The sequence below is a fragment of the Pleuronectes platessa genome, chromosome 6, assembly GCF_947347685.1.
Source record: "Pleuronectes platessa chromosome 6, fPlePla1.1, whole genome shotgun sequence".
NCBI lineage: Eukaryota > Metazoa > Chordata > Actinopteri > Pleuronectiformes > Pleuronectidae > Pleuronectes > Pleuronectes platessa.
This window is the reverse complement of record NC_070631.1, coordinates 20,886,047-20,913,390: the sequence shown is the minus strand read 5'-3', so window position 1 is coordinate 20,913,390 and position 27,344 is coordinate 20,886,047. Positions and strand designations below refer to the sequence as shown.

Sequence of the window (27,344 nt, the reverse complement as noted above, 5' to 3'; positions counted from 1 at the left end):
AAAACCCTGGCTCCAAGCTTGGATCCGCCCCTTAGGTTGACCTTGATTGGCTGTTTCATGACCATTGCAGCTGTTGACCACCTGGAGGCCTCTCAGACTGGTGTGGCCTTACAGAGACGAGCCTTGAAGAAGCGCCCTGTGGCCGCTGTGGCCTTCCTGGCAGAGTACACTCCTACTGTCAACAGGGCCAACCCAGTGACCTTTGTGGGGGGGAAAAAAAATGACATTTTCAGACCTAATGAACATTATATCAATTATGAAGACCACCATCTCCCACAATCCTCTGCATTCCTCCTGTGGTCAAAGTGTGACTGGTCTGATATGGGTTTACCTGTGGCTGTGAGCTTGATCCAGTCAGAGATGAAAGCTCAGAATCCTTCCCTCCAAACACTGCTCCTGTCGTCCTGCCAGGAAAATAAAAACACAGTTAACACCTCGACCGTGGCAGCGACACTCACTGCCGCCCTCTGGGGTTTTTGTTTAACAGCTACTTACAGCTAAGAGCGATCTCAGACGATAACATGCCAGTTACCCTGAGGATTAAGGAGAGTGGAAAGTCATTCCGCCTTCACCTTATAGATTCAAGGATAGTTCGCCTGCGTTCAACAGCTTTCAGGCAGATCTGTTTCGGGATCAGGTTCACATCCTCCTGCTCCGACGGGTCACAAACTTTGGCCTCCGCGTCAACCCAATCACTCATCGTCACATCTCCATTTCATGTTCCGTTGTAGCTGGGAGGAAAAGAAGCAGATATTAATAACTATGTGGTTATTATCATGCCTGACTGCACTGTGGATTTGGCCTACTTTAAATCAGCTTGGTTTATTATCACACCAAGCTAAAACTGGATTCAAATGATTCAAAGATACAGTACATTTGTAATTATGTAAACCCTATGCATTAATGCGTAAAAATATAATTACCGTATGATCAACATTTTCTGTATAGAGATACATATTAATCAAATGGAAAAGTAATTATTAATTGTACCTTGTTTATTGTTTCGTGTGTAATTTCTTGAGCAGATGGTGGGGATGGTCACATGCCAAAAGCTTGAGCCACTGTTTCCTTTACAATATTAAAAGTTATAATATTCCCTTTGAGCACTTCACCTTCAGGGTAAACTGGACACCCCAATTAAAAAGTGAAGAGATGAGTTGACTGGGTTGGGGCTAGCCAGTTAGCATGCTAAGTTCAGTTGGAGGAAAGAAGAAGCAAACCAAGGGTGACCACTGTCGCTGCTTTCCAACCCTGTGAAAAATCTTTAAAGTAATAAAAGAATAATTTAATTTGATGTGGAATTTCTACTGGATTCCTAACTAATCAGCTAGTAAAAACCTACGTTGTTTGTGGAGCAATAGCAAAAACGTACATGTAGCCCCTTAAATGTTTTTGCATCTGCTCCTGTTTTTTCCTCAATGTTTCCTCTGTGTAGCTGAAGAGTGTTGTTAAGCACATTCTGTGTACTTATACTGTCTATCTAAAGATAGTATTTAGATATTTTGTCATTTTTGTGGAGTAGAAAGATTTAACAATTAACTCCACTTTCACACTTTCTAGCCCTACTACTGCAAAATTTTCAGCATTTTCCCATGGATCTTGATACTTTTTTTTTTTTTTCAAATAAAGCATTTTTGGGGAGTGTGAAATTTGATGCAGCCTAATTGAATTTAATGGGACTGTTGGGCCTTGGTGCAGGTTCTAGTAATTCCAAATAGTTGCTGGTAGCAGCTTCCCATCGGTGAGGCAGTAATGTTTTTCCTTTATCGTACATGATTGTAAACTTAATATCCTTCACTATGACATTTTATTGGAAATAAAATAGACTATCGAAGATGTCACCTTTGGCTGAGGAACACATTTGCACCATTTCTTGTATTTTATAGACATAATGAATAATTGATTAATCAAGAAATAATAAATAACTGATATTCATTGATAATGAATTGATATTTACAATAATTGTTATATGCAATCCTAAGAACAATAACAGTATTATTTTCTGAATGTCTTGAAACTCTGCTGGATTGGGCCTCTGTGCTGTGGGCCACAAATCTCACAGAGAGTCATGTAATCACTGAGTCACTGGTACCGGTCAGCAACCTTATTGATCCCTGCAGATATATAGCGGTCGTTCTTTACTATGGAGCAGCACAAATCCTACTGCATTTTTAAGTAGGATAATAAAATAGTTTTTACACGGCATCATGAGTGGACGAGTTATCTGCATACAAGGGTGCATTTGGGCTTATTTATACTTTTCCTTCTGAACAGATTCCTTGTTTGTCCTCATGGAGAAATTGATTATTATTAAAAATATTTATTAAATGCTCAATTCAGATATAAGTTTCAGGTGTGTGTTCAACTGTTTATCTGTTACCTGGGTTCATCATCACATATACTGTATATCTGGCAAGTTTGTCTGAACACAGCAGCAGATGATCATAAAATCACATCAGAGACCTATCACTTGGACCAACGCTATTAGGTGAGATGAGAAGGTGAATGAAGACATTATGACTGATTTTGAAAAAATAAACTACTACTAGTAGTACTAAACAGTATCAGAATCAGAATTTCTTTGGCTCAAAGGGATAGTTAACCCAATTCACTGATTATCTACTCACCACTATGCTGATGAAGGGGTGGGTGGAGTGTTTGAGTAGATAATGAGTTAATCTTCATTTTTGGCTGATCTTTCCCTTTACACAAGAAGTGCTTTCCAAAGAAATTAGAGTACAAGTTTAACTCAGAGGTCATTGTAGAGTATAAGAAATATGGAACATGCCAGCATATTAGTATTATTATTACTATCACTATTTATTAAGTTCAGTCATCAAATAAGAACAACTGGTAAATGAAAAACTATTTGTGTGATAATTTCCCAGCTACTGAATGTCACTTACAGCATGTCACTGTAGGTTAAGTTGTGTATAGGTGTATGTAACTGACCCTGGTTCACAGCAAGGAGAGTTGTGAAAGAGTCTCTTACATATGGTGCCTTCAAGTGCTGTCGGTAACTAAAACTGTGCGCGTATAGACGACGCATTCATTTATAAAATACTTTGATCATAATGATGATAAAACATATGACTGGTACCATGTTGATGACCAAATCTCATTTAGCTGTCGCTCCACTCCGGCGGCGGAACTGTTGTTTACGGGACACATGTGTGTTAGTTGTTAGTTCAGCGGTAGATCGTGAAGGCAACGTTGGTGACGCAGGCAGAGGGCGGGGCGTCACCTCAGAGGTTAGTATAGACAACAGGCAGCTGAGTGTGTGTGTGCGTGTGTCTTTATTGTGTTCCTGTGGCAGTTTTAGTCACACAAACACATCCAGTCTTCAACATGTCGGCGATCTGTGTCTCCCTGAGTCGGAATCTTCTGGTTGCCAGGAGCTGTGGCGTCATGGTGGTGAGTACAACATCATTCACAACACACACATTCCTGATGGCAACTCTGACAAATGTTGTGTTAACAACTGGGGTTCTAGTGGTAACGTATGCAACATGTATCCTATTGTAGGCTACCCGGCACTCTATCATCATCTAAAAGAGTGTGTGACGATGTGAACGACCTGTGGTTACTCACCTTGCTCCCACACCCCGTTTGTGTGTGTGTATCTCTGTGTGAATGTCAGAGGACATACAGCAACACGCTGATCTGGGAAGTAATGTAGTAGAAGTGTTTACATTCCACACTGAACACATCACAATGCTTGTTGAGGAGCTAACCTCTCCATTGGGCATGAGCCGAGCTGTGGTGCAGATCCTACCTCATGTTAAAGACTGATAAAGCAGGTCTGGACCTTTATTTAAGCAGTTAAGCCTCATAGATATCTTAATACTTCTTTGATTTGAGCAGAAATGTCGATCTTGTTGTGTTAAAGTACGTCTTTCATTGTCCTGTAAAGTCAGTTAAGTAATCAGAGATATCCCAGTGATGTAACACCGCCATGCCAGTTCACCCAACCTACCACTAGGGGGAGACTCAATACCTTCTTATGCAAACAGAGCAGACAGTATTATATACACGAGGATTCGGTGTATATAAATTGTCTGATTCTTCTCAATAACTGGCCAGATGATCTCGTGTAATAATACCTAGTAATATCATCACAGTGAGCCTCCATTTGTTTTATTTTCAGACGTTTTGAAAATCATGATCTTTAATAATGATTGTATGTGTTTTTTTGTAAGGCTTTCAAAAGAAAGATTTTATTATCTTGGTATTCAGATCTCATGCTGTTCTTTTGCGTTTGTCACTTCATTGTGGGTTCTTTTAGAAATGAGCAATACAAATTTAGTGTCATTGTTGTGTAAATTATTTGAAGTAACACTACAAGTAAAATAGTCTGTGCTTAATTTTAGCCCTAGAATAAGATATAATGTATTTATCCTCTATAGAGGAAGACATTTACAGAGCAGCACAAGAAAGTAGCAGGGAGAGGAGAAAAAATAGGTAGAGTGATAATAAGAAAATACCCACAATATTATAAATAATTGTATATTTATAGTAATAAAAGCTACAATAAAATATAACATATTTATACTATATAAAATAAAAATGGAGGTTCTTTTTACAAGACTTTTTATTATAAATGTTGTGCAATTTGTCAAAATTCTTACATTATACAACATGTGCAGCCGTATAGAGTAAATTGATATTCGTGTTTGACTGTAGGTGCTGTGTCGATGTGCAGATAGTTTGTATGACCTGCCGCTGGGTAACATTGTGATGTTTTTTGTACGTAACTCTCAATTGATACTTGGGTTTGAGTCTTATGTATGGCTTCTGTTCCTTATCTGTGATCTAGATGGGGCGGTCAGTTCAGACAGCAGCTGCTCCGGTTACTGAACCCAGAATCAAGAAGTTCCAGGTTTACCGCTGGGACCCCGACAGCGCCGGAGACAAACCCCGAATGCAGACTTATGAAATTGATTTAGACAGGTAAATCATGACCAGGTCTATTATTAAAACATTACTAAGCTGGAGCCTAGTTTTTTTATGATAGTGTAGCACTGGTCCTAACTTATTGACCTCTTCCTCTTAATACAGATGTGGCCCAATGGTTCTGGATGCCCTCATTAAGATTAAGAATGAGATGGACCCCACGCTCACATTCAGACGCTCATGCCGTGAGGGTAAGAAACTAAAATCACCTGCATTCAACTTTTAACAAAGCAAATGAAACATGGAGACATGAGCCTTTGTTTCAGTTGTCAGTGACCCACTGACTGTGTTGTTTCCTCAGGTATTTGCGGCTCATGTGCCATGAACATTAATGGAGGCAACACGCTGGCGTGTCTTAATAAGATCGACACAAACACCAACAAACCAACCAAGATTTACCCACTTCCACACATGTATGTGGTCAAAGATCTGGTGCCTGTAAGTACTGCAAAAGGAGAAAAAGAGTTATACGCAATGGCCATATTTGAAATTGCTCTAGCAGATTGTCATTAACATCAGAGCATGATGACGATAAAAATGTTATGCATTTTAAACGGAATATTTCATATTTAGAACATTGTATGTTTGAATGTCGGTCATGACTTTTGTTTGTAAATTTCCCAACAGGATATGAGCAACTTTTATGCACAATACAAATCCATTGAGCCCTACCTGAAAAAGAAGGATGAAGCTCAAGAAGGGAAGGAGCAGTATTTCCAGTCGGTGGAGGACAGACAAAAACTGGTAAATAAACCAGCTTGTTACACACCAGTGGGCAGCCATTGTGTCGTCATATCTTGGCCCTGGCAAATAACAGATGTGCGGACCTGTCTTTCATTCACTTTTCTGGTGTGTTACATTCACAAGGAAATGTAGCAGAACCACATTTGTTACGATAGCATTATGGCGTGTTGTAAAACACCACAGTGACTCAGAGTAACCTGTGGTACTTTACCCAACAGGACGGCCTCTACGAATGCATCCTCTGTGCTTGCTGCAGCACCAGCTGTCCCAGCTACTGGTGGAACGGAGACAAATACCTGGGACCTGCCGTCCTGATGCAGGTGGGTTCAGACACTAACTCCGGAAAATGTGCAACAATTGACAATTCTGCATTTCACGCACTCTTTTACATCCTGTTTATTTTGTAAGGTCATTTGTGAGGTTTTTAGGGGCTTTTTATTTCATATCGTTTGTTGGAAACATCATCAACCACTCGCCCGAAGAGAATTCTTCCCATTTTCCTGCTGCATTCTTACAGGAGCTCACTAGGACATTCTCCGCACATTCACTAGGGAGCTGGCACCAAAATCGCCGGAGAATGCCCGAGCTACCGACTCTGCATCATTGCAGGAGAATAGTGCATGTCAGCAAGCAGCATAAAACACATTTAACTATGAGATTTGTGTCCCAATAATAGACTATTTATATGTGTTAACAAGAATAAAATACCAGTTTAGAAAAAATACTACTCAGCTTTCATTAGTTTTACCAGTGCTGACCCAGAGTTGTTATTTGTCATATCAAATATTATATAAGTTAACATTGGCAATGTTTTCACAATTTACAGTCCAGGCAAACACAACTTTAGTAACGAGTTCAACATGATATTGTGTCATGAATTGAATATTAGATATGTTGTTAATTTTAACTGATAATGGACAAAGTTTCTTCTTCTTTTTTTTGTAGTTTACCAGCATTTCTATCACTGTGAACATTAATATTTTCCTGATGCAGTAAAGAACACACTGTTTACTGTCCTACAGGCGTATCGTTGGATGATTGACTCCCGTGATGAATTCACTGAGGAACGTCTGTCTAAACTTCAGGACCCCTTCTCGCTCTACCGCTGCCACACCATCATGAACTGCACGAAGACTTGTCCCAAGGTATATATAGAAAGACACACACACACACGCACACACACACAGTAATACAGAGTTAATAGAATTTCAGTTTCTCACAGTCTGTTTGTCACACTCCTCCACAGGGACTCAACCCAGGAAAGGCCATTGCAGAGATCAAGAAAATGATGGCGACTTACCAAGAGAAGAAAGCAGCAGCATCGTGAAAACCATGCTCACTAAATATCCATGAAGAATACCTCAATATAAGTTAACAGGCGAAGAGCAGAGAAGCACCTTTCATCATTTAATGAGTGTGATTGTGAGGCAGAAGGAAACAGGAATGTGTTAATGTTAGAAAAATGTGATGGAGCCTCAAGCTAAATATTTTTGAGTGATGGAGCATGGACCACATATCTGCTATTTGTGTGCATTTGTGAAAAAGATATTACTGTTATTACTCACAAATATCTTATTAAGGCTGTACATATTTGTATATGTGTTCATTAAAGATGTGCTGAGCTCATTATGGATGTCAAACCTATGTTTTTGAATGAGGAAAGAACACAGTACTTTTCAATTGTCTTTGCAACTTACATTACAATAAAAAAAAAAAACTGAAGGATGTAATGAGACAGTTTCTATGTCCAAAAGGCCCCACTAGTGTACCAGTGCTTCTATAAACCCCCTGCCTATGGTCATGATCTGTGATGGAATGGGATTGTGAATACATACAGCAGAAATCTGTTTCCTCAATAAGTTGGATGGGTTTACACTTAAAAGAGATAAAAGAGTAAATTAATAAGGAGCTCAGCAGGTTGAGCTGATTTTCCTATTGGAGGTTTTCTGGGTACAGCCTCCAGGTGAGAGCCCTTGAACCACCATGGGGTCCCTGGGGGGAAATATGTTGTTATCTGGATTACCCTCCTTCAACCAGCCACCAGTGCAAACTGTAAAAAGTTGAAAATGGACCCACATGAAAATTAAAAGCTATCATAATAAGACAACGCATCTCAAAGATTATGAATGGGCTGTCTAATTACAACATCAGACCACAAACCTTTCTTCGTTATTGCAAGTCAATGTGATTGCGTCATAGCAATAATGTTGTTACAACGTGAACAAAATACAATGATATAGCCTTAAGACAAGATGTAGCATGTGTGCTTACAGGCTGCCTTCCCAGCGCAAATTATGGTTTTAATAGTGGAGACAAAATACAGGCATTGCTAAATACATTAACAATTGCTAAGTTCAAGCGTGACACTTAGCCAGAGCAGCTAAATGAAATTGAGCTATCAATGACTTTATATGTGAGAGCCCTCTTTCCCCAGCCTGTGAATGAATAACATGTTTTGTTCAGCAGCTTCAAAGAGCGGCTGTCTCTATTTTCTGACGGTAAGAAAAGCACACCAAGACAAAAATGCTGGCTGCATTCCATTCAGGTGAGCCGTCCTGTTTCATGCTCACTCACTGACATGGCTCCATGGTTTACTAAGTGAAAAGGAGCCTTCTTTAATATTGTTATGAAGGCTGGAAGGAGGGTCCACTGGAAGGTTGTCACTATTTTATATACTTTTAGCGATAATGTTTCTAATCTTTTCTTAAATATACTGAATTGGAAATAGAGCCTCCATTTGAAACATGATATCTGGCACACAACAAAAAAAGTCTTCCCAGCTTCCCACACAAATTTCCAAAGTCTAAACACAAAGGCTGGCTGAGTTGACTGGATTTAGTATCAAATATAAATCTGATCCCCTCATCCTGAATTCCTGAGTATCAACATTCATTAGTAACATAAAAAAATATGCTAGATAAAAAAAAATACATACATGGTAGTAGAGATGGGGAAGACCAGGATTTCTATTGCTTTTCGTTTGATTATTCAGGAAAATTAATCGCATTATTGACGGCTTGAACGTACTTGAAAAAACTCACTTGAAAACTCACCAAACCTCGCCGGTGCGTCAGGCCCAATGAAAATCCACGTATTCTGGAGTAATTCGAAATGGGCGCGGCAAAATGGCTCAACAGCTCCCCCTGAAATGCAGCAATTCTGTCTGGTTTAACCCATCTTTACAAAATTTGATAAATGCAACAGGAAGTCGGTCGTTATGGATTTTGTGGCCATTTTGGCCGTTTTACACGTGTATTTTAATGAACTCCTCATAAAGCTTTCATCAGATCAACTTCAGATTCCGTGAGTGTCATCTTGTCTCCCTGGAGATTAAAACTAACTCAAATTTTTGGTCTTCGTCGCACGGTGTGATCCTGGCGTTGCCTCAAATTTGGATGAATCAACATCAAAACATGAGGTTGTATCTTTGACATACCTGGTCCAATTGACTCCAAACAGGACATAGGCTACATGACAAGAGTTCTGGCGTGATGACATCTACTCAGAAATCATGACTTAAAATCCCAGCGCCATCACGTGGCAACAGGAAATGTCTTGTTTTTCCGGACTTCTTGCACTTTGAAGTACAACTCCTCGTCCTTTGACTACAACATCTCAAATGTTACCAGAAGGCCTCAAGACATTGATGATGAAGTCTTACGGCAACTGTGACTTTTTTTCAAACAATGTGTCAGTGGCGTGGCTTCAACTTTCAATGAAGACATTCATATGGTTTTAAGGAAGAGCTGTGGCCACTTAGCGGAATAGCGCCACCTAATGAGCAGCCCTAGCACCATGATTGAACGACATGTACAAACATTTGTGGTGAAATGTGCATTTTATCACGAACAATAAACCCACTTGGATCGATATGCTAGACCGAACGGGAAGTCGGCCATTTTAAATTAAGTGGCCATTTTTGGGTTCTCCTAGACTTTCATCAGATCAACTTTAAATTCAGTGATTGTCATCTCAACTCTATGGAGATTAAAAGTTAATAAAAAGTTTGTCTCATGGAATTGACATGTTATACTTTTATGCTAATTTGCTTTAATGTCGAAGTGTCAGTTGTCACAGATTCCTTTAATGTCTTATACTGTGGCAAAGTAAGTGACGTATTTATCCTTCCCGCGATGCACAACAAGCCTGCAATCTATGCCTGCAACACACAGCTGTGTGGGCCGGTCAGCTGAATTGATCAGTGACTGAACTAAACGTTGATCAGCCTGGTGGTGTCTCCACACGTGGGCGCGCTTGTGACTGTTTTGGTCTCCCTGTCTTTCCGTAGAGAGGAACTGTTCGCAGACCGGGGCAGATACATTGTTTCTCAGAAGCTCAGTGTGAAGAGGAAGCTTCTCATTCACACAAAAAGATAATGTGGAGGCTGCCGTCGTGACCACAAACATGGACAGACGTGGTAAGAGCGCTCAAATCTCTGCTCACGAGCCGTTTCATCCACAAAAAACGCTGAATAACCTTTAAGCTACACAGATGTGTTTGCTAACATTTGGCTTAAAAAAGGCTCTGAACAACCTGTCCTGGGTTCGTGTTGATGTCAGCTCACAGAGGAGAAACTAAATGTTCCACTTCCTCTGGCTACTCTTCTTTATTACTCAGCAACCTCCAGTGTTAACATATATAGAGATTTGTTTAAGAGCTGAGGCTGAACTGATGCTTCAAACCCCTCACAACAGATCAGGCTGTCCACACAAAGTCATGTGATATATTCTCAATATAGAAGTATTGATAGGAGAGCAGATCTCAAATGTCCTACGTGAGTATATCTGTCTGAGAAGTGTCCAGGATCCATCAGTCTGCAGCCAGTACATGTATGTTGCAGCTGTCACTACTTGTTTCAGTGCTTCTCTTAGTTATCTTGCTTTTTGCTGCCATGACAAATGCAACACAGTCACACACACTAGGATTTAACAGAGCCGCACAGAGAAACAGATGAGTTTGTAAGGGACTTGTTGTTTTGCATCCTCAGCTCATATGACTATCTTGTGTCTTCACATCTGTTCCAAGTCATTTCCCTTTTTTGACGACCCAGACAGTTTACTTGGTTTAATAGTGTTATATTTAGGATGAAACTGAAACAGATTTTCTCCAGCTTGATCAGTTCTGCGCTTGGAACAGAGCAGGGCTCATAAAGTCTTATTTTGAAATGCATAATAAGTACTTGTGGATTTCCACAGGGCTATTGATCGATGCCTGGGACAAAGGGTAACTTAAAGTTCCATAATGCTGATGCCTTGACTCTGGGTCTATTTAGGTGTGGTATGTGAATGAATTGGTTACTTGAAACCAGTTGAAATTTTAAATACATTAACAATACACTGCTGTTGTGCATGGGGTTGATTACTGTCAAATACAAGTGGTTTCATTCCAAGTCAGTTTTTTAAAATTAATATTAAATAAATAAACACAGACAAAATTACAAATAACAATAAATAGTGCAGGGGGAGGCAGAAAACCCAGCAGGCATATTTTCAAAATTGATGAAAAGAAAATAATATGACTACCTATGAGTGTCATCATATTAACAATAAAGTGTTAAGCCAAATAATAATAACAAGAACAAAGAAGCAACAGTATTATCAATACAAAAGCAAATATGTGTGCATGTCAACAAGTACCAGCAGGTTATGACATCCATACAAAAGTGAAGCATATGAACAAACATGGTGTCCTTTACAAAAAATCGAACTCTTATATTAAAGTATTTATTGATGATAAAGAGTGTATTGAACTATACTGAGTGGCTACTGACATGGATCTTATACCATCACCATCCATCTCTGTTTTATACATCTTGTACATTTTAGGACAGTAAATGCCTTTTCTTTCCACGCTTCTTTGTTGACAAGCCGTGTACGTTGGTTTATTCATTGTCAGAGTTTTTTGTGCTACTTGTGTCGAAAAGTGATACTGCAGCCTTTTAAAGCTGCATTACACAGTTGTATATATGTCTACAGCTGATCACAACTTGTACACACACTGAACTTTGTCTGTGGATATTATAAATCCATGTGTTTATGAAATTGTAATGTTGTTGAACAATAGCATAATCACAAAGGAGTGTTTGAGGGTAATCACCATGACATTTAAACTACTTGATTATAAGCACTCTTATGGTTTATGATTTGTGTCTGACTAATTATACTTTTTAATATTTGGATGTTATACTGTTATCTTGACTTTCCAAATAAGCATTTTCATCACGATACCTCATCTCCTAGATTGTAACTAATCCAGGCCCTTCCATCAGTTTAAAATCTTTAAGGTGACAACGCAGCTCACTGAAGTCAGTTTTCCACTGCTCATCAGTTAGTGGTGGAGCACGATTTGGCATCAGGCATGTGTCGGGTATGAGACGCAGGGGGCGCTGTTCTCAGGTGATCGACAGAAGTTGGAGGAGCAGTAGAAGAACCGCAGGTTGATTCCTACCCGCAGCGGTAGATAAAAGTGCTGCCCTGACATTTATCCTCCCAGATAACGTCAACCTTTCTGGGATATACTTATTTTAAACTGGCGGTGTCGTGCTGATGTTGAGTTAAGGTTTTTCCTCCTGAGTGGTCGGACATGCACGAAGTTGGTTTTGTGCAGTTTTTGTACTTTCTTCGAAACCGGAAGTGAGTATTAGATTTAGGTGAACAACGGGCTTTACCACCGGACTTTACGTCCTTTTATCTCCTGAGTTATCAACACAGTTAATGAGAAGCATTAAAAATAACCTAAGGCAAATGAACAACACTTCAGGACATATATACTGTCCTTATAACCCTGTAAAGATAATGTTTTATTGGAGCTGAAAGAGTACGTGTTGTAATCAGCTGCGTGTGCGTGTGTCTGTGTGTGTGTGTGTGTGTGCGCGTTCGCGCGCGCGTTCCTCTTTTAATCCACCAGAGTTACTCTGGACACTTCTGTATGAGCTCACAAGCAGATCGATGTTTTTTTTTAAACTTCTCAGTCTTTTATTTATATGTTGAAAATAAACCAACCAGACACAAAATAATAATATGCAATGAAAATAATCACTTGTTCAAGGTTTTGAGATAAATACAACAGCTCTGCATAACACATCATCAATTTGATAAAGGTGAATTATTCTGAAGAATCCAAATATGAACCATCTGTACAGCAGTACATTCTTTCATTGCATGTCTTTTTTTTTTACATGAAGCTTTTTAATGACACTAATGTTTTTACCAGACTGACAGAGTATCAATGCAGTGATGTGAAGTTTAATGTTGGTCTGACAACACAGACAACATAAATAATGGAGTTCACCTCCATTTTCCTTCAACATAAAGTTCATATAATTGACATGATCCGAAACGTCCTACAGAAGCTTGCAACTTTGATCAACTAGAGCTTAGCCATCCGTGTCAATATTGACTCAGTAGGTGTGTTGGGCTTCCTGGTTTATGTAAGTGTTGTATGAGATTGATGTTAATGACCTGTAAACCTGTTTTGTAGGTAGTGTGTTGGAGCCGCAGAGCGGACTCCCCTCACCCAGTCCACGAGACCCCCTTCTCTCCCCTGACTCGCACATGGTAAGTAGTGATGGGAGATTCGGCTTTTTAAAGGAGTTGGATCCTATGACTTCATTCCTTTCCAAGAGCCGCTCAAAGGAACGGCTCATCATTCTTTTTTGGAGGGGGCTGGTTTATGTGTGATATAATCATTTTCATGATGATATGATAGGGTAAGATTTGGATGACAATCATTTCTGAGTATTGACTTTTTTTTGTGGATTTAACTGCATTTATAAAACTTATACATCTAATTTTGGTGCTAAGAGATGTTCGATATCCCATCAATCTTTTTGCATGTGTGGACTAGGTTCAACAGCACACTTACTTTCATTGCTAGACCGAATGTCAATTATCTGCATTGTAAATATTACACAGGGTGATGCCATGTCAGTGTAATTAATGAGAACTCCCCCGTTCCCTTCTCAACAACAGAAATCTTGGTTCTCACTGCTCACACCAGAGGCAGTGGTGTGGCTTTAGGGCAGCAGAATGTTTGTACAGTTATAAAAGGAACAGCCCGTGACTTGGCTTCCTCTCTTCTTACAAAAGAGATCGGATTATTCGTGAACAAGACATCACTAATTCTAAGCTGTTAAACCGAGCCACTGCTCAAATCTGGCTTGAGGCAGTAGTTTTTTTTTATCATGTAACATGTGAGCTGATATGCTAACAGGTCTATGGAAATTTACCTTTTTAACTCTGAACTGAAACGCTGTTTGAATCTGAATGGACTGTCTGACTCCTTTTCCTCACCAGGACGTCCAGGGGTATAAGTTTGTGCGCTGGCGCGTGTGGATGTTTCACCTGGCTGCCGTGCTGACCTTGGGTTTCCTCTATATATTGATCCACTGGCGCCCACGGCTCGGCATCCTCGCACGCTGCAGCTCCTGCCCTCTTGCTTTAGCACATGTTCTGCTAATAAGAGTGAGTAAATATAATACTTCTGTTAATACTACAGATCCTACGTTTGTCTAGATTTGACTTGCACCTCACCTGCGAGTCACTTTGTCCCACATTGTTGTGCATTTAGGCCCCTGGTGGATGAAGCCTGGTCATAAATTATTAGACTGAGCTTTCCTATCTGTTATAAAACATGCTCTGAATTGTTAGTTTCTCAGTCCAGTCTGTGTAGTAATATAATTCAATTTTGTGGGTGAATATCATCTTCATTTTAAGTGCTGCTCCAACCTTGAAAGAAGAAGATGAGTTTCAGTTTCCAGAAATGCTGTTGTAGATTTAAATTACACAGAAAACAATGTGTACTTGTAATTTTTGGATATATATGAAGAATATATTTGATCTGTGACTTAGTTTTACACTATGCTTTAGATCTCTTTATCTCTTATGACGTCTAATCACCCAACATAGATGTTAGTACCAGAAGGAAAAAGGCAGTGTGTCTGTAGCAGGTTTTTTTCTAACTACAGCACAAGCTGCATGAGATGCTTGATATCTTGTTTGGTCAGTGCCTTGTTTCCAGCTCTCACAGACACATTTATGTACCCTTATCCCCTCAGGACATTTTTGGTAAGCAGCATGTCGTGGATGTCCTTACAGAGGAGCTGGAGGACGGCAGGTTAGCTCCATGTTTCTATTCTCTGACAGCATCATCTTCAGCATCTCATCACAATGCATTGACTGAATCTGAGTAACAGGTTTAACTGTTAATTACGTCATTTTTTTTTCCATTTAGTTTTGAGTTGTTGGTAGAGCACGAGGTCACTGACTGGAGAGATACAGCTCAGCTGTACCAGGAGGAGGTAAGGAACAAGCGTGTTTTTTTCAGAATAAAGTGCAGCGTGTTCTTCTCTCCCAGACTGATATTTCCCTCTTTCATGTTACAGAAAACGCTGCTACGCTACTACCTGTTTGAAGGGCTTCGCTACGTCTGGCTGGACAGGAAGGGAGCTTTCCTTCGTGTTAGGTATTGAAAGAGGAAACACAGAGCGAAAGAGCAACTGGATTCATGCCGCATATTAGGATGAAAATTCTCAAATGCTGGACAATTCAAAATTCAACTCTAGAATATATTTAACAGCATTTCCATCTTTGTCTGCAGTGTCCTCAATGAGGACTGGACCTGCAAGGACCTGTATGGCTTCCAAAAGGGCCTGAGCCACTTGGAGCAGAGCTTCAGGTAGGAAGAATGGCACAAATGGAGAAATCGGCGGGTTGTTTAATCTCATTGGACACTGCTGAGTAGTGACACAACATGAATTCTTTCAGGAGACGTATTTATGGGTCCAACCTTATTGATGTGCCTGTGAAACCTTATATAAAATTGCTGTTTGAGGAGGTGAGATGGCAATCTCTTCTTTTACAGATGTTTTGTTGCAAAGTATTTTATTCAAAATATAAGTATTATCTCTCGCTCTCTGTCTCTCTCTATCTGCTTCTTCAGGTCCTCAACCCTTTCTATGTGTTCCAGTTCTTCAGTATCACCCTGTGGATGATTGACGATTATTATTACTACGCCACGTGTATTTTATTGTTATCCATTCTCTCTATAAGCATCTCTCTTTATGAGATACGTAAGGTGAGTCTCCTGTGGAATACTTAATATGATTATTATTTATATGTTTTTATTGTTAATATGAAGTATATGAATGTTATGCTACCTGACCCCACAGCAAAGCCTCACTCTTCACAACATGGCCCAGTTAGTCACAAATGTTAAGATACGCAGAAGCTCCGGAGGTGAGTGAAAATCTTGCATGTCAAATTCTTGTTTCAGAAAATGATGCGTGTGGATTTGGCTGTTTTATTTCGGGTCATTGTGCTGTCGTCCATAAAGTGACTTGGCATGCAGACAGTCAGACCTCAGTTTCAGCTGCAGTGCGAACCTGCAAGAGGTATCAATGTAGTTTTCTCTCGTGTGCGAGAACTTGTCTTTCACTCTCTAGTCTGTGTACCTGTCCCTCAGAATCTATCGCATATGAGGGGGACCTTTTGTACGTGTGCACATACACCCTTGCTAGTACCAACTATTTAAGGAATTCTGTTGGAAACCTGGCTTCATATAATAATAACCATAATTTGCTTTGATTTGTTAACTGACACTGTACCAGGTGTTGTCTTAGATGTTCGACAGTAATAGCTGGTATGTAGTTGCACCTTGAACCACTAATGTTTTAGTTCCCCTTTCCTCAGTACTGAAAAAAAAAAAAATGTTTTAAGTGATTGTGACCCTGTACTGGGTCAGAGGTCTCCAGCTGGGTAGGCTGTTCCTCATATCTGCCCAGTATACATCTGCATTCATACAGTGAAAAGAATGTGGCCACATGTGTCCCAGACCATCTGAGACCTGTACTTTGCGCTGACCACTTGTGATCATATTACTCAGGACAGATGTCAATGCCAGGTTTGCTGACCTCTCGATGATTAAACTCAAGTTTCTCAATAGGTTCAGACCTTTTGTATGTGTGCACATACACCCATGCTACTACCAAAGATTTAAGGAATTCTGTTGGAAACCTGGCTTCATATAATAATAACCATAATTTGCTTTGATTTGTTAACTGACACTGTACCAGGTGTTGTTTTAGATGTTAGACAGTAGTAGCTGTAATTTAGTTGTACCTTGACTCGCTAATGTTTTAGTTCCTCTTTCCTCAGTACTTAAAGCTTGAAGTAAAACTTCAGGTGTTCTATCAGAATTATCTCTGAGATACAGTTGTCAGTTTTGGTATGAGATATGTTTAACATGATGCTTAACAGCACAACAAACTTTATCCTCAAAAACAAAAGTACAGTTATATCAACGCATCCATATTTGTTCTAGCGCTCTTTTCAACCTGAGCTGAGCCAGGGGATGAATCCGGTGTCTGCCAAGTCATTCTGGATTAAATCCACTGTCTACAAGGACATTATCTCTATTGTGTGTTTCTCAGTGGAGGAGTGTGTGAGCTCGGTGGAGCTGGTCCCCGGCGACTGTTTAATCATCCCTCAGGAAGGTTTGCTGCTTCCATGTGATGCTGCCCTGCTGGCTGGGGAGTGTCTGGTGAACGAGAGCATGCTCACAGGTGATCATCAACCCTCAACGCCACCACCAGGCAGAATAGAACTGGAGCCACTATGTTTTATAACTTCAGATATAAGATCATTTTCTCCTCTTTGTGTTAATTTTCTCCTCTAACAACTAGGCCCTTGAAACTCTTTCAGAAATCACACAGTAACTAAAAAAAAAAGTAAAATCGGTTTATAGAATAGTTTCACTTTGCTTAAGTGTTGTCAGTTTTCATTCTGTACCTGGGATTTATTTAGAAATGTCTTGTTCTTTCCTGCAGCAAAAGTAAAAACATACATTAACTGTTGCAAAATCTACTGGTGTATGAACCTGTCACCTGTCTCTGTGTCAAGGTGAAAGTGTCCCGGTGCTGAAAACCCCACTGCCGGCTGGTGAGGGAAGGTACAGCTCAGAGACTGAGCGCAGACACACACTCTTCTGTGGTACCCAGCTCATTCAGGCCAAAGGTGGCGGGGCGGGAAGTGGCGGTGCTATTGCTGTGGTGACGAGCACTGGTGAGTACTGAAACTGATGACCTGAGGCAGTAACGTCTTAGTGAGATATCAGTTACTGGTCAAACCGTATATAATTTAGTGGCCATTGTTCATTAGGTTAAATGACCTTTGGTGAGTGTTTGGCCACTAGTAACGCTATGGAGCAATGTTTAATGAGTGGGGCATTATTTTGTCATCTCTTACACATAAAGTCAGAGTAATATGCTTAAAAAAAAGGCAGGAAACGAGGGGGGATATTGATTAAAGAAGCATTAATGAGAACAATTGTTGTTTCAAGATGTTCTAAAAAATCAGCTTGGCAAATGATTTATAAGGAAGGAACTATAATCGAAATGGCTTTCAGAACACTATATTACACACTTTGAGCTTTGGAAGGCCAAATCAGACCTGGTATTAACAGTTGTCTGCTGAGATCAGATTACAAAAAAAGTAGTTTGTTAACACTTGGCAATAAATTGTGTCTGTTGTGATCACTTCTCACTTTCTGACTTTCCCCATTTCTGTATGGGTTCACGAAGACCAATTGTGCTTTTCAACCAGTCTGAGTTTACTGGTGTGTCATGAGTGAGAGAGTGAGAAATACAAAGCTTGAGTTCTGCTAAGAATTGGAATAAAGTATCAATCCTTATGTGGGGATCAGTGTTGGTATTGTGGCAACAAAACATGACGATGGACTCTGCGAAGCGTAAAACCGTTTTAATTGATTATGACCCTGTACTGGGTCAGAGGTCACCAGCTGGGTAGGCTGTTCCTCATATTGGCCAAGGATACATTTGCATTCATGCAGTGAAAAGAATGTGGCCACATGTGTCCCAGAACATCTGAGACCTGTGCTTTGCGCTGACCACTTGTGATCGGATAACTCGGGACAGATGTTTCTCAACAGGTTCTGACCGAACAGACTATCAATCTTAGTTTCAATTTTCGTAAAAGCTGTTGAATCGTTTCCATGGGAGACTGCATTTAATATAGTATTACTTCCTCTCCACTAAAATTTGCCTGATGTTTCTTAACAGTAGTCTCAGCCAGTTTCACATCTTCTGTGGCCACGGCCCCAGCCTCCTTGTTTCGTAGGACCTCTACTAGAAGTAAAATCGAGTTTTCTGTCTTCTTTCTCATCCTCAGGGTTTTTCACTGCCAAGGGAAACCTGGTCAGCTCCATTTTATATCCTCAGCCAATCAACTTCCGTTTCTACCAAGATGCTATTAAATTCTTGCTCATTTTGGGCTTTTTGGGTAAGAACTTTAATAGCAACTTGATTAATTTGGTTTCAAGCATGAAGGAAAGAGTTAAATGTAACTGCAATTAAAAGAACAAGCAACTCTGCAGCTGAATTTCCCAGTTTATTTATTTCAATCCTTTGACCAAACGTTTATTGAACATTAATTAAAAAAATTGTGCCCCTCTGTTTCAGCTTTTATTGGCACCATTTACAACTTTGTTGTCCTCTACAAAGCCAATGTAAGTATTAGCTTGAATGGACTGTACACAGTTTTCTTTTCTTGTGATTTATTTTTTTACTGGACGACAACAACAAATTATGTGATGTCACTGACTTGTGATCCGTGTTTAGGTGTCTTGGGGGTATTTAGTGATCAGGTGCCTGGATATCGTGACCATTGCAGTGCCTCCTGCTCTTCCTGCTGCCATCACCACAGGCACCATCTACGCCCAGCAAAGACTGAAGAAACAGGGCATCTTCTGCATTAGTCCACCTCGCATTAATGTCTGTGGCAAGGTCTCCCTCTTTTGCTTTGACAAGGTGAGGATGAATCCATCAACTGGAGTTTACTGTGTATGTGGAGAACAGTCATGGCATCAGTGAGATTTTTCTTTATATCAGACAGGAACTCTCACAGAAGAAGGTCTGGATGTGTGGGGAGTGATGGAGGGGGGACCATCCAGTTTCTCAGAGCTGGTTCCAGAACCCAGATTCCTGGCCCCAGGGCCCATGCTCTCAGGCCTGGCCTGCTGTCATACTGTGACACTGATGCAAGGTCAGCCCATTGGAGACCCTCTGGAGCTCAAGATGATTGAGTCCACTGGTTGGGTATGATAGTGCAAAGCTCCTATTATTTACTGGATATAATTTGAAGGCTTTAGATAACAGTTTGCATACAATATCTGTCTTTACTAGTAATACTCCAGTAATGAACTATACATTTTGGTTACAATTAAAAAATAAAAGTTTCATTTAGTGAAACAAATTCATGATTTAATGAAAGGAGTAAATGTTAGGGTCTAAAGATGAGGAGCAGTTCCAGAATGTTGCCTAAATGTATAACTTGAAAACCATTTAGTGGCCATGAAGACATTGAATCTAACCAGACATATAAACAAACGCTCTGTAAACTTTTACTCAGCAGCATGCCCTCTGCAGCCCCACATAGTGACTGATTCTGTCAGGCTCCGTGTCTGATAATGCAGTTTTCATAGAGAGAAAAAACTCAATCTGTCGCCATGAGCTCTGTGTAAAGTCCCACTGGAGATTGAACCTGATCGTTAAAGCTACATAAACATGCAAGAACAAGTGTTTAGGGTGAGGAGCAGCATCATTCACCCTATTTTAAGTTGATTTACCATTAAACCAATATTGAAACGGCTATTTTAATGTAAAACAACGCATAGTGTTTCTTTAATGCCAGCTTTTGCGCAATTGTTCATTTTGCATAGTCGGTGCAACAAACACATTTTGTCAGTGCTACAACAGAATTGAGGTTTGATACTTGACAATTGTTATTTTTCTATTCTACTCCAAAATAAGAATTTTACACAAATTGAAATCTCACAAATCCCTTCAAGCGATTAATTTCCCCTCTCCTACTGTGTGATTTCTTCTCACAGCTAATTTCCATTATATTATTTATTAAACATCCATATTTTTGTATAATTTCCAGAACCTCCAGGAGCCTGAGGGAGATGGGAAGGTGCTGGATGCAGAGTTTGGAGGCTACAAAGTTTTAGCTGTTATGAGACCTCCGACTCAACAGCTCCAAGCTCAAGGATCAGTGAGTGTCCCTGGCATCAACAATTGGGAGTTATGTGTTGCTGAAGTGAACTAACACTGTTGAACCTGCATTGATTGTTCCGTCCATCTAATAATTCCAGAAATCTCTGTATGATTAGTTTGCATATCTCAATAACTGTTCATCTTATCAGCTTCACACTTGGCATGTGTATTATTCATGGTCCAAGGAAATATTTAAAACTAAAAGTTTTCAGTTATGCAAAGCTTATTCTCTTCTCTTTTCTTTCCTTTTTATTTTTCCTTTTCAGTCCGCCAGTGAGGCGGTGGCTCTTGTTCAGAGATTTCCCTTCTCCTCGGCGCTGCAGAGGATGAGTGTGGTCACTGTGGTTGGCGGGGGTCACTCAGCATTCGCTTTCATCAAAGGATCCCCTGAGATGGTGGCGAGCCTCTGTCGAGCAGAAACGGGTCAGAAACTTTATCATAATAATAACTAAATAGGCTTTAAGTGAGATCCTTACTAAATGTTTTACTTCTCATGTTTAAGTGAACTAGTCATTTTAAAGCGTAAATATATATAGAAGACTGTAGTACAGCATTTTAATCATTTATCATCAATAGCAAACAGGCTTTCTCTAAATGTAGAGTATAGCAATACACTTTCTTTGTGTCTTTATTTTTCTTTGACATTTATATTCAATGCAATTCTTTCTGTTTATAGTGCCGGCGCAGTTCTCCAGCAAACTACGCAGCTTCTCCAGTGAAGGCCTCAGGGTTCTTGCACTTGGCTATAAACCCTTAGATAACAACACTGACCCCAGGACCATTAAACGGTGAGAACCCAGTCTGTATGTCTAGACATTTTTATTTGCTTTCTTTAAGCAATAAAAGATGAGCTGTGGGTTGATGCCCTTGTGTCTGTCCACAGAGAGGAGGTAGAGAAGGACATGCAGTTCTTGGGTTTACTAATGATGAAGAACTTGGTGAAGCCAGATAGTGCCGATGCAATCAACATCCTGAGACAGGCACAACTTCGCAGCGTCATGGTCACTGGTGAGAGAAATTCTGTTACTCAGAGGATACTAATTTTTAAGATATGAGGGTTATTACTATACATATTTACTATTGTCTCCCGATTACATATGATTTATTTTTAATTGATCATGGGTGATGATATAAATCATAATCATAAAAATATGATTTATTTTTAATTGATCATTATGTTTTGTCCACACAGGTGACAATATTTTGACAGCAGTAAATGTAGCAAAAAGCTGCCGGATGGTGGGATCTGATGAGAGGGTGATATTCGTCCATGCCACCCCCCAAACTGCCCAGTCCATGCCCACGCTAAGGTTCACCCTGGAAGACGATGTGACAGCTGCTTCAGAAATCTCAGTAGAGATCAACACGTGGGTTAGTCCTGCTCAGACACAACACTGCGATGCACTGGTCCTCACGCTGTTCAAGACAGCTGTCAACATCTGGGAAGAATCACGGATCATAGGTCTCTCTTGAGCCATTTTGTCCCTGGCAGTTTTGACTGTAGCCACAACTATGCTTCTCTGTGATGAATGTTAGATTGGCTGACCTTCATCATATCAGACTGAGTAGGAATCGTTGTCTTTTCCTCAGTGGCCAATCTGTGGAAATCAGTTTTTACTAATCCGCTTTTTTCATATTGGATAATTAAGGAGTTTTCGCATTAGCACATAAAATCACAATCATGGCTTGTGTTTTTATACTGTCAGGATGAATTAAGGTTGCGGTTGCTGACGTTCTTACCTCTCCTCCCAGGGTCTGTACCAAGGGGGGTCTGGTTATCACTTGGCAATTAATGGCAAGTCCTTTGCTGCGCTTCGTGATCACTTCCCGGAGCATTTGCCAAAGGTAATGTAAGAATCCTAGCAGAAATATTCTGAGAATGGGCCAAGCTGTGACCTGAAGAATTATGAAGTAACATTATAGTTTGGTCAAAACAAACACATTACTCTACTTTCTCTTGATGTTCCGGCTTTTCAGGTTTTGATGCGAACCACAGTATTTGCACGCATGACTCCTGACCAGAAAACCCAGCTGGTGAAGGAGCTGCAGAATCTAGAGTGAGTTCAAACATCATGAACAGTTTACTCCAATCAAGTCATAGACAACCCCTAAGAGTAATTTAAGCTAGCAAGATGATCACAAGCTATTGCAGTATTTATTTATGATTTTTTTTTTAATAAAAAAAATAGTGTAAAAACATGTTTTACTCTGTCATGTTTAGAAAGGTATTGATTGATGAGCAAAAATTGAAATTGTATTAATTTAAATCTGAATTTACAACACAGTATTTACACATTTCTTTTTTCTGAATACTAAAGCCACTAGAAAAACAATCCGGCTCCATTATGTCAGTGACATGCCACTGTGGCAATCACTAATGCCCTATTACCTGACTTTAAATAAGACACAAGCTCTTTGTGAATTTATAATGCTCCTCTTCTGTTACTGCAGCTACCGGGTGGGCATGTGTGGGGATGGGGCCAATGACTGTGGAGCCCTGAGAGCTGCTGATATGGGGGTTTCCTTGTCTGAAGCCGAAGCTTCGATTGCTTCACCTTTCACTTCCAGAAACCAAAACATCAGCTGTGTGCCGCTGCTCATCAGGTGAGGAAGTATGGGTGATGACTTCTTTGAAACCCAACATAACTCTTGAGGTTTGTGGTACAGTATCTTTAGTGTAAGAAATAACAACACACTTTGGCTTCTTGTCTCTGCAGAGAGGGCCGGTGTTCTCTGGTCACCTCCTTCGGTCTCTTCAGATACATGGCCCTGTACAGCCTCATTCAGTTCTGCTCCGTCCTCATCCTTCACACAGTGAGTAGCAGCAACCCTCACTGTCGAAGCAGCCATGTTTGTCTGCTCAGGTCCTGGTGGGTCCGCCACAACTTGGATCAGCAGATTACTGATCTGACACAAGACACTGAAAAAACACCACACTACCAGAAAAATTCTGATTTGACCTGCGGAAAAAAACAGCAGGCATAAAAAATACAGTTTAGTGTGTTGGCCCACTGCCCAGTTTGATATGAGGGAGGAATGGAACTACCAAAGGTGAGGACTTGTTAGAGCAAGTGGTTTTGGGTGTCAGATTTTTCACCAAGACGTCACCTACTGGTCTGGCATGCTTGCCTGAGCGTTTGTAGTAATTTTTGTGTTCTAGTCTAGACATAAATATTAAGTAAATCAAAGGTTGTGTGGGCAGAGAATTTTTTGGGGGGAAACTGAGGGAAAAATACTTGTTCAGACAAATATCAGCAGCAGAGTAGACATGGCCACATTTTTCTATCAAACCTTGTCATAATATTGGTGATTTCAGCTGTAACTGTGCACGTTCCCACGACAGGCATGCAGTTTTCGACAGGCAGGGTTAGCAGACCTTTTAACATGTAACTTCTTATTGTGTTTGTCCAGATGAACACAACTGTGGCTGACCTGCAGTTCCTGTACTTTGACATTGTTTTGGTGACCACTCTGGCCATCGTGATGGGAAAAGGGGGCCCCAGCAACCAGCTGCATCCCATCAGACCCACAGCCAACCTTATGGCCCTGCCTGTCCTCGGCAGCCTCTTCATCCACAGCTGCCTGATCATCCTGGGCCAGCTAGCTGCACTCTTCATCACCACCTCACAGGACTGGTCAGTAAAAAGAGGTTGTTTTTATTTCCCATCAGAACATTCGAACAAAACATTTTTCCTTATCAACCGTCTCAGTTCTAGGGACTAATTAGAATCCTGTTTACAAATTATGTTTATACAAATCTGTATACAAATCTGTTTTATCATTTTAGGTATATCCCACTCAACTCAACAGTGATCGGAGTAGACAATCTACCCAACATGGAGGACACCAGTGTGTTTGCTTTGTCTGGTTTCCAGTACATCATCATGGCTGTGGTGGTCACAAAGAGCTACCCCCACAAAAAACCGCTCTACTACAATGGTGAGTCATCAGTAATAAGCATCAGGAGGGTTTTGGGGGGCGAGGAAGGGTGTGTGTTCAGAGCAGTGCCAAAAAATGGGTTAATCAAATATAATGTGAATATAATGAAAAATGTAACAATTTTTTTTTCATCTCATATTTGCAGTGATCTTCCTCTGTCTGCTGATCACCCTTTTCTGCGTAATGACTTGGCTGGTGTTGCACCCTGGGCCTGCGGTTTCCCTCCTGTCACTGTACGACATCCCTGATATGAACTACAAAATGCTTATCGTCGCTGTGGCTGCTCTCAACTTCCTCATCTGTTTCATTGTGGAGGTGAGTGTGGTCGTGAAACTTTTTGACGATTGTTGTCTTCAACACCGTGTCTGCCACTGTATTCTGCTTCCCCCAGTTAGAACTTCCCCAGAGTTCATCATTCCAGATACACATTTATAGATACCGTTTTAAGGTTACGGTGCTGCTTGCTTTTTCCATGAGTGAGCTTCTATCCTCCTGAACATTAAGATCTATGACACTTTTTCTTGTAATTTTTACTTGATACACTCTAATGTTCATGTTTGTTCAGTGTTTAGACATTTAGAGTTTCTGTGTTTAGCGATTGGTAGCGTACCTGGCAACAAAACACTTTACATTTTGAAAGTTAAATAATTAAATGGATAATATCCTGAACCTCTTTAAGAATGGAGGAAAGGGGATCAATAAAGTGTCAATCCTGGACTCTCAACATGCGCTCCTCTTTTTCTCATAAAATTGTGTCTTGGCCGGATTCAGTGTTTCAGCCCTGGTCGTGTCTTATCTCTCTAAGGAAATTTCTACTTTTTAAAGAAAATGTATTTATGTGATGGAGCCAAGTATGCGCTGAGGTAACATCATTTGCATATAAATGTTCCTATTGTCACATTGTTTCCAATAGAGACCCCCCCCCCACCCACGGCATGTTCCGTATGAGTTTTCTAGCATCACCTCAAAGAGCAGAGCCTATTTATAAAAATTCTGCAAATCAGTTTAAGGCTAAACTATAAAATATCAAGCCTCAATTACATTTTAGTCATTAAGGTTACATAGCAACATCTTAGGCAACATTTCTTAATATTCGTTTTAATATTTATTGGTATCAAGCATGTTTTTGTTTTACATTGGTATCGGCTCGATAAGTCCAGGCTCTGACAAGTTAAAATATCTGTAAAAAGGTTAATTGTTTATATGCACCAGTAACAAATAAACTCATGATGGATGTCTATGGTATCGAAGCCCTTCCTAACTGTACATTTCTCTGTTTATCTTCATCCAGGTGCTGGTTGACTTGGGTCTCCTGAACTGTCTTCGGTTGCTGCGTGGGAGGCGTCCGTCCAAGAAATCTTACAAACGTCTGAACAGCCTCCTGTCTAACTCGACATCATGGCCGCCCCTCAATCAGACTCTGTTTCCCACAGATGACACACTCATCCGCTTGTCCTAGCATCCGCTTCCCCTCTGACGGACACTTGACAGTCATTACAATTTAACATTTCATTTAGCTGATGCTTGTATCCAAAGCAAGTTACAATAAGTGCATTCATCCATGAGAGTACAAACCCAGAACAACAAGAATCAAAACACAATTCTAACCACAATGTAGTCGGAAGAGATTTCTTTCGTTCCACCATTTAGGAGCCAGAACAGCAAACAGCCGTGATTTTGTTGAGTGGCTAGCTCGCAGTGAGGGAGCAATGGATGCGGGCAGCCACTGGTAACCAGTGAAGGGAGCGGAGGAGCATGAGTGAATTTAGGTTAAAGACCAGTCAAGCTGCTGCATCCGGGATGAGCTGCAGAGGTCTGATGGTACGAGCAGGCAGACCTGCCAGGATGGAGGGAGTGTGAGATGACAAGAGCCTGGACCAGAACCTACACCACCTCCTGAGTGAGAACGGGGCGTTTTCTCCTCATATTGTGCAGCATGTATCTACAGGAGCGGGTTGACTGTCAATCAACGATGCAGATGTCTGAGCTGCAACTACAATTTCCCCAACAATGCAAAGTTGTGTCTACCTCTTAATAAAAACTATTTTTATGTATTTATACCATAGTGTGTGTTGAATTGTGTTCATATTTTCAATCAATGATCGTTGTGATTATGAGTAGACTTCACTGATTGGTTTGCATGTTGTAAATAAAGGGTCATGCTATCAAAACCATATACATTTTCTCTCACCTCTCCTGTCCGGGTATAGTTCTGGTTTTAGTTGTGTGGGATGAGATTTCTGTTTCATTCCCAGACTACTTGGTGAGTAGTTTTTAAAAAGACTTTCGTAAATCCGTAAAATGGATTCTATCAGCAATCACACCAGGCATGGATTCACTATATTAACTACAACTACTTTTAACTACAGAAAGGAAACTCCTTTAAAGAGCAAGCATCACAACATGCAGCAGATATTTTTTTTTGGCAAATCATTTTATTAAATCAGTATTTACAGGCAGTTTGTGTTCTAAGTCGGTCTCCTGCTAGACTTCCTCAACTAAAAATCTCTTGAACAGGATCGTGAATTCTCCCTCAAATATATTCACTTTCTACTACCCTAATAAAAAAAACAACTGCAAAGTAAAGACATGATACAGGAGGCACACGCTGAATTCAACCATTCTTATTACTTTCCTA

At 40.3% G+C, this 27,344-nt stretch overlaps 2 protein-coding genes across 3 annotated transcripts; both read left to right on the top strand.

Moving 5' to 3' along the window:
• Positions 1–3,220: 3,220 nt before the first annotated feature.
• Positions 3,221–7,323, top strand: LOC128442104 (succinate dehydrogenase [ubiquinone] iron-sulfur subunit, mitochondrial). Its single transcript, XM_053424339.1, has 8 exons — positions 3,221–3,414; positions 4,817–4,950; positions 5,059–5,144; positions 5,255–5,391; positions 5,581–5,697; positions 5,916–6,017; positions 6,720–6,842; positions 6,944–7,323. Exons 1-8 carry the CDS (start codon positions 3,349–3,351, stop codon positions 7,022–7,024), a joined length of 846 nt encoding a protein of 281 aa, XP_053280314.1. The 5' UTR covers positions 3,221–3,348; the 3' UTR covers positions 7,025–7,323.
• An 833-nt stretch (positions 7,324–8,156) lies between these two features.
• Positions 8,157–26,766, top strand: atp13a2 (ATPase cation transporting 13A2). Of its 2 annotated transcripts, XM_053424337.1 has the most exons (30): positions 8,157–8,242; positions 9,986–10,114; positions 13,177–13,253; positions 13,992–14,159; positions 14,753–14,811; positions 14,929–14,995; positions 15,080–15,159; positions 15,295–15,372; positions 15,462–15,531; positions 15,637–15,771; positions 15,866–15,932; positions 17,126–17,257; positions 17,595–17,756; positions 18,882–18,992; positions 19,172–19,218; positions 19,331–19,519; positions 19,601–19,807; positions 20,655–20,765; positions 21,034–21,190; positions 21,444–21,555; positions 21,651–21,775; positions 21,960–22,138; positions 22,520–22,612; positions 22,745–22,824; positions 23,219–23,371; positions 23,485–23,581; positions 24,179–24,402; positions 24,555–24,706; positions 24,852–25,021; positions 25,998–26,766. In XM_053424337.1, the coding sequence occupies exons 2-30, from the start codon at positions 10,102–10,104 to the stop codon at positions 26,163–26,165; spliced, it is 3,483 nt and encodes a 1,160-aa protein (XP_053280312.1). In that variant the 5' UTR covers positions 8,157–8,242; positions 9,986–10,101; the 3' UTR covers positions 26,166–26,766. The 2 variants fall into 2 exon arrangements, with proteins under 2 accessions (XP_053280312.1, XP_053280313.1); XM_053424338.1 differs by lacking the exons at positions 8,157–8,242; positions 9,986–10,114 and adding an exon at positions 12,101–12,329.
• Positions 26,767–27,344: the final 578 nt, after the last annotated feature.

Excerpts from the sequence above, each read along its gene's own strand:
- LOC128442104 (XM_053424339.1), top strand. The coding sequence starts at position 3,349 with ATGTCGGCGATCTGTGTCTCCCTGAGTCGGAATCTTCTGGTTGCCAGG. Across the intron at positions 5,698-5,915 it reads TGGAGGACAGACAAAAACTG|GACGGCCTCTACGAATGCAT; the intron begins GTAAATAAACCA and ends TTTACCCAACAG. Across the intron at positions 6,843-6,943 it reads GCACGAAGACTTGTCCCAAG|GGACTCAACCCAGGAAAGGC; the intron begins GTATATATAGAA and ends ACTCCTCCACAG.
- atp13a2 (XM_053424337.1), top strand. Across the intron at positions 14,812-14,928 it reads GAGGAGCTGGAGGACGGCAG|TTTTGAGTTGTTGGTAGAGC; the intron begins GTTAGCTCCATG and ends TTTTCCATTTAG. Across the intron at positions 24,403-24,554 it reads ATCACCACCTCACAGGACTG|GTATATCCCACTCAACTCAA; the intron begins GTCAGTAAAAAG and ends TTATCATTTTAG.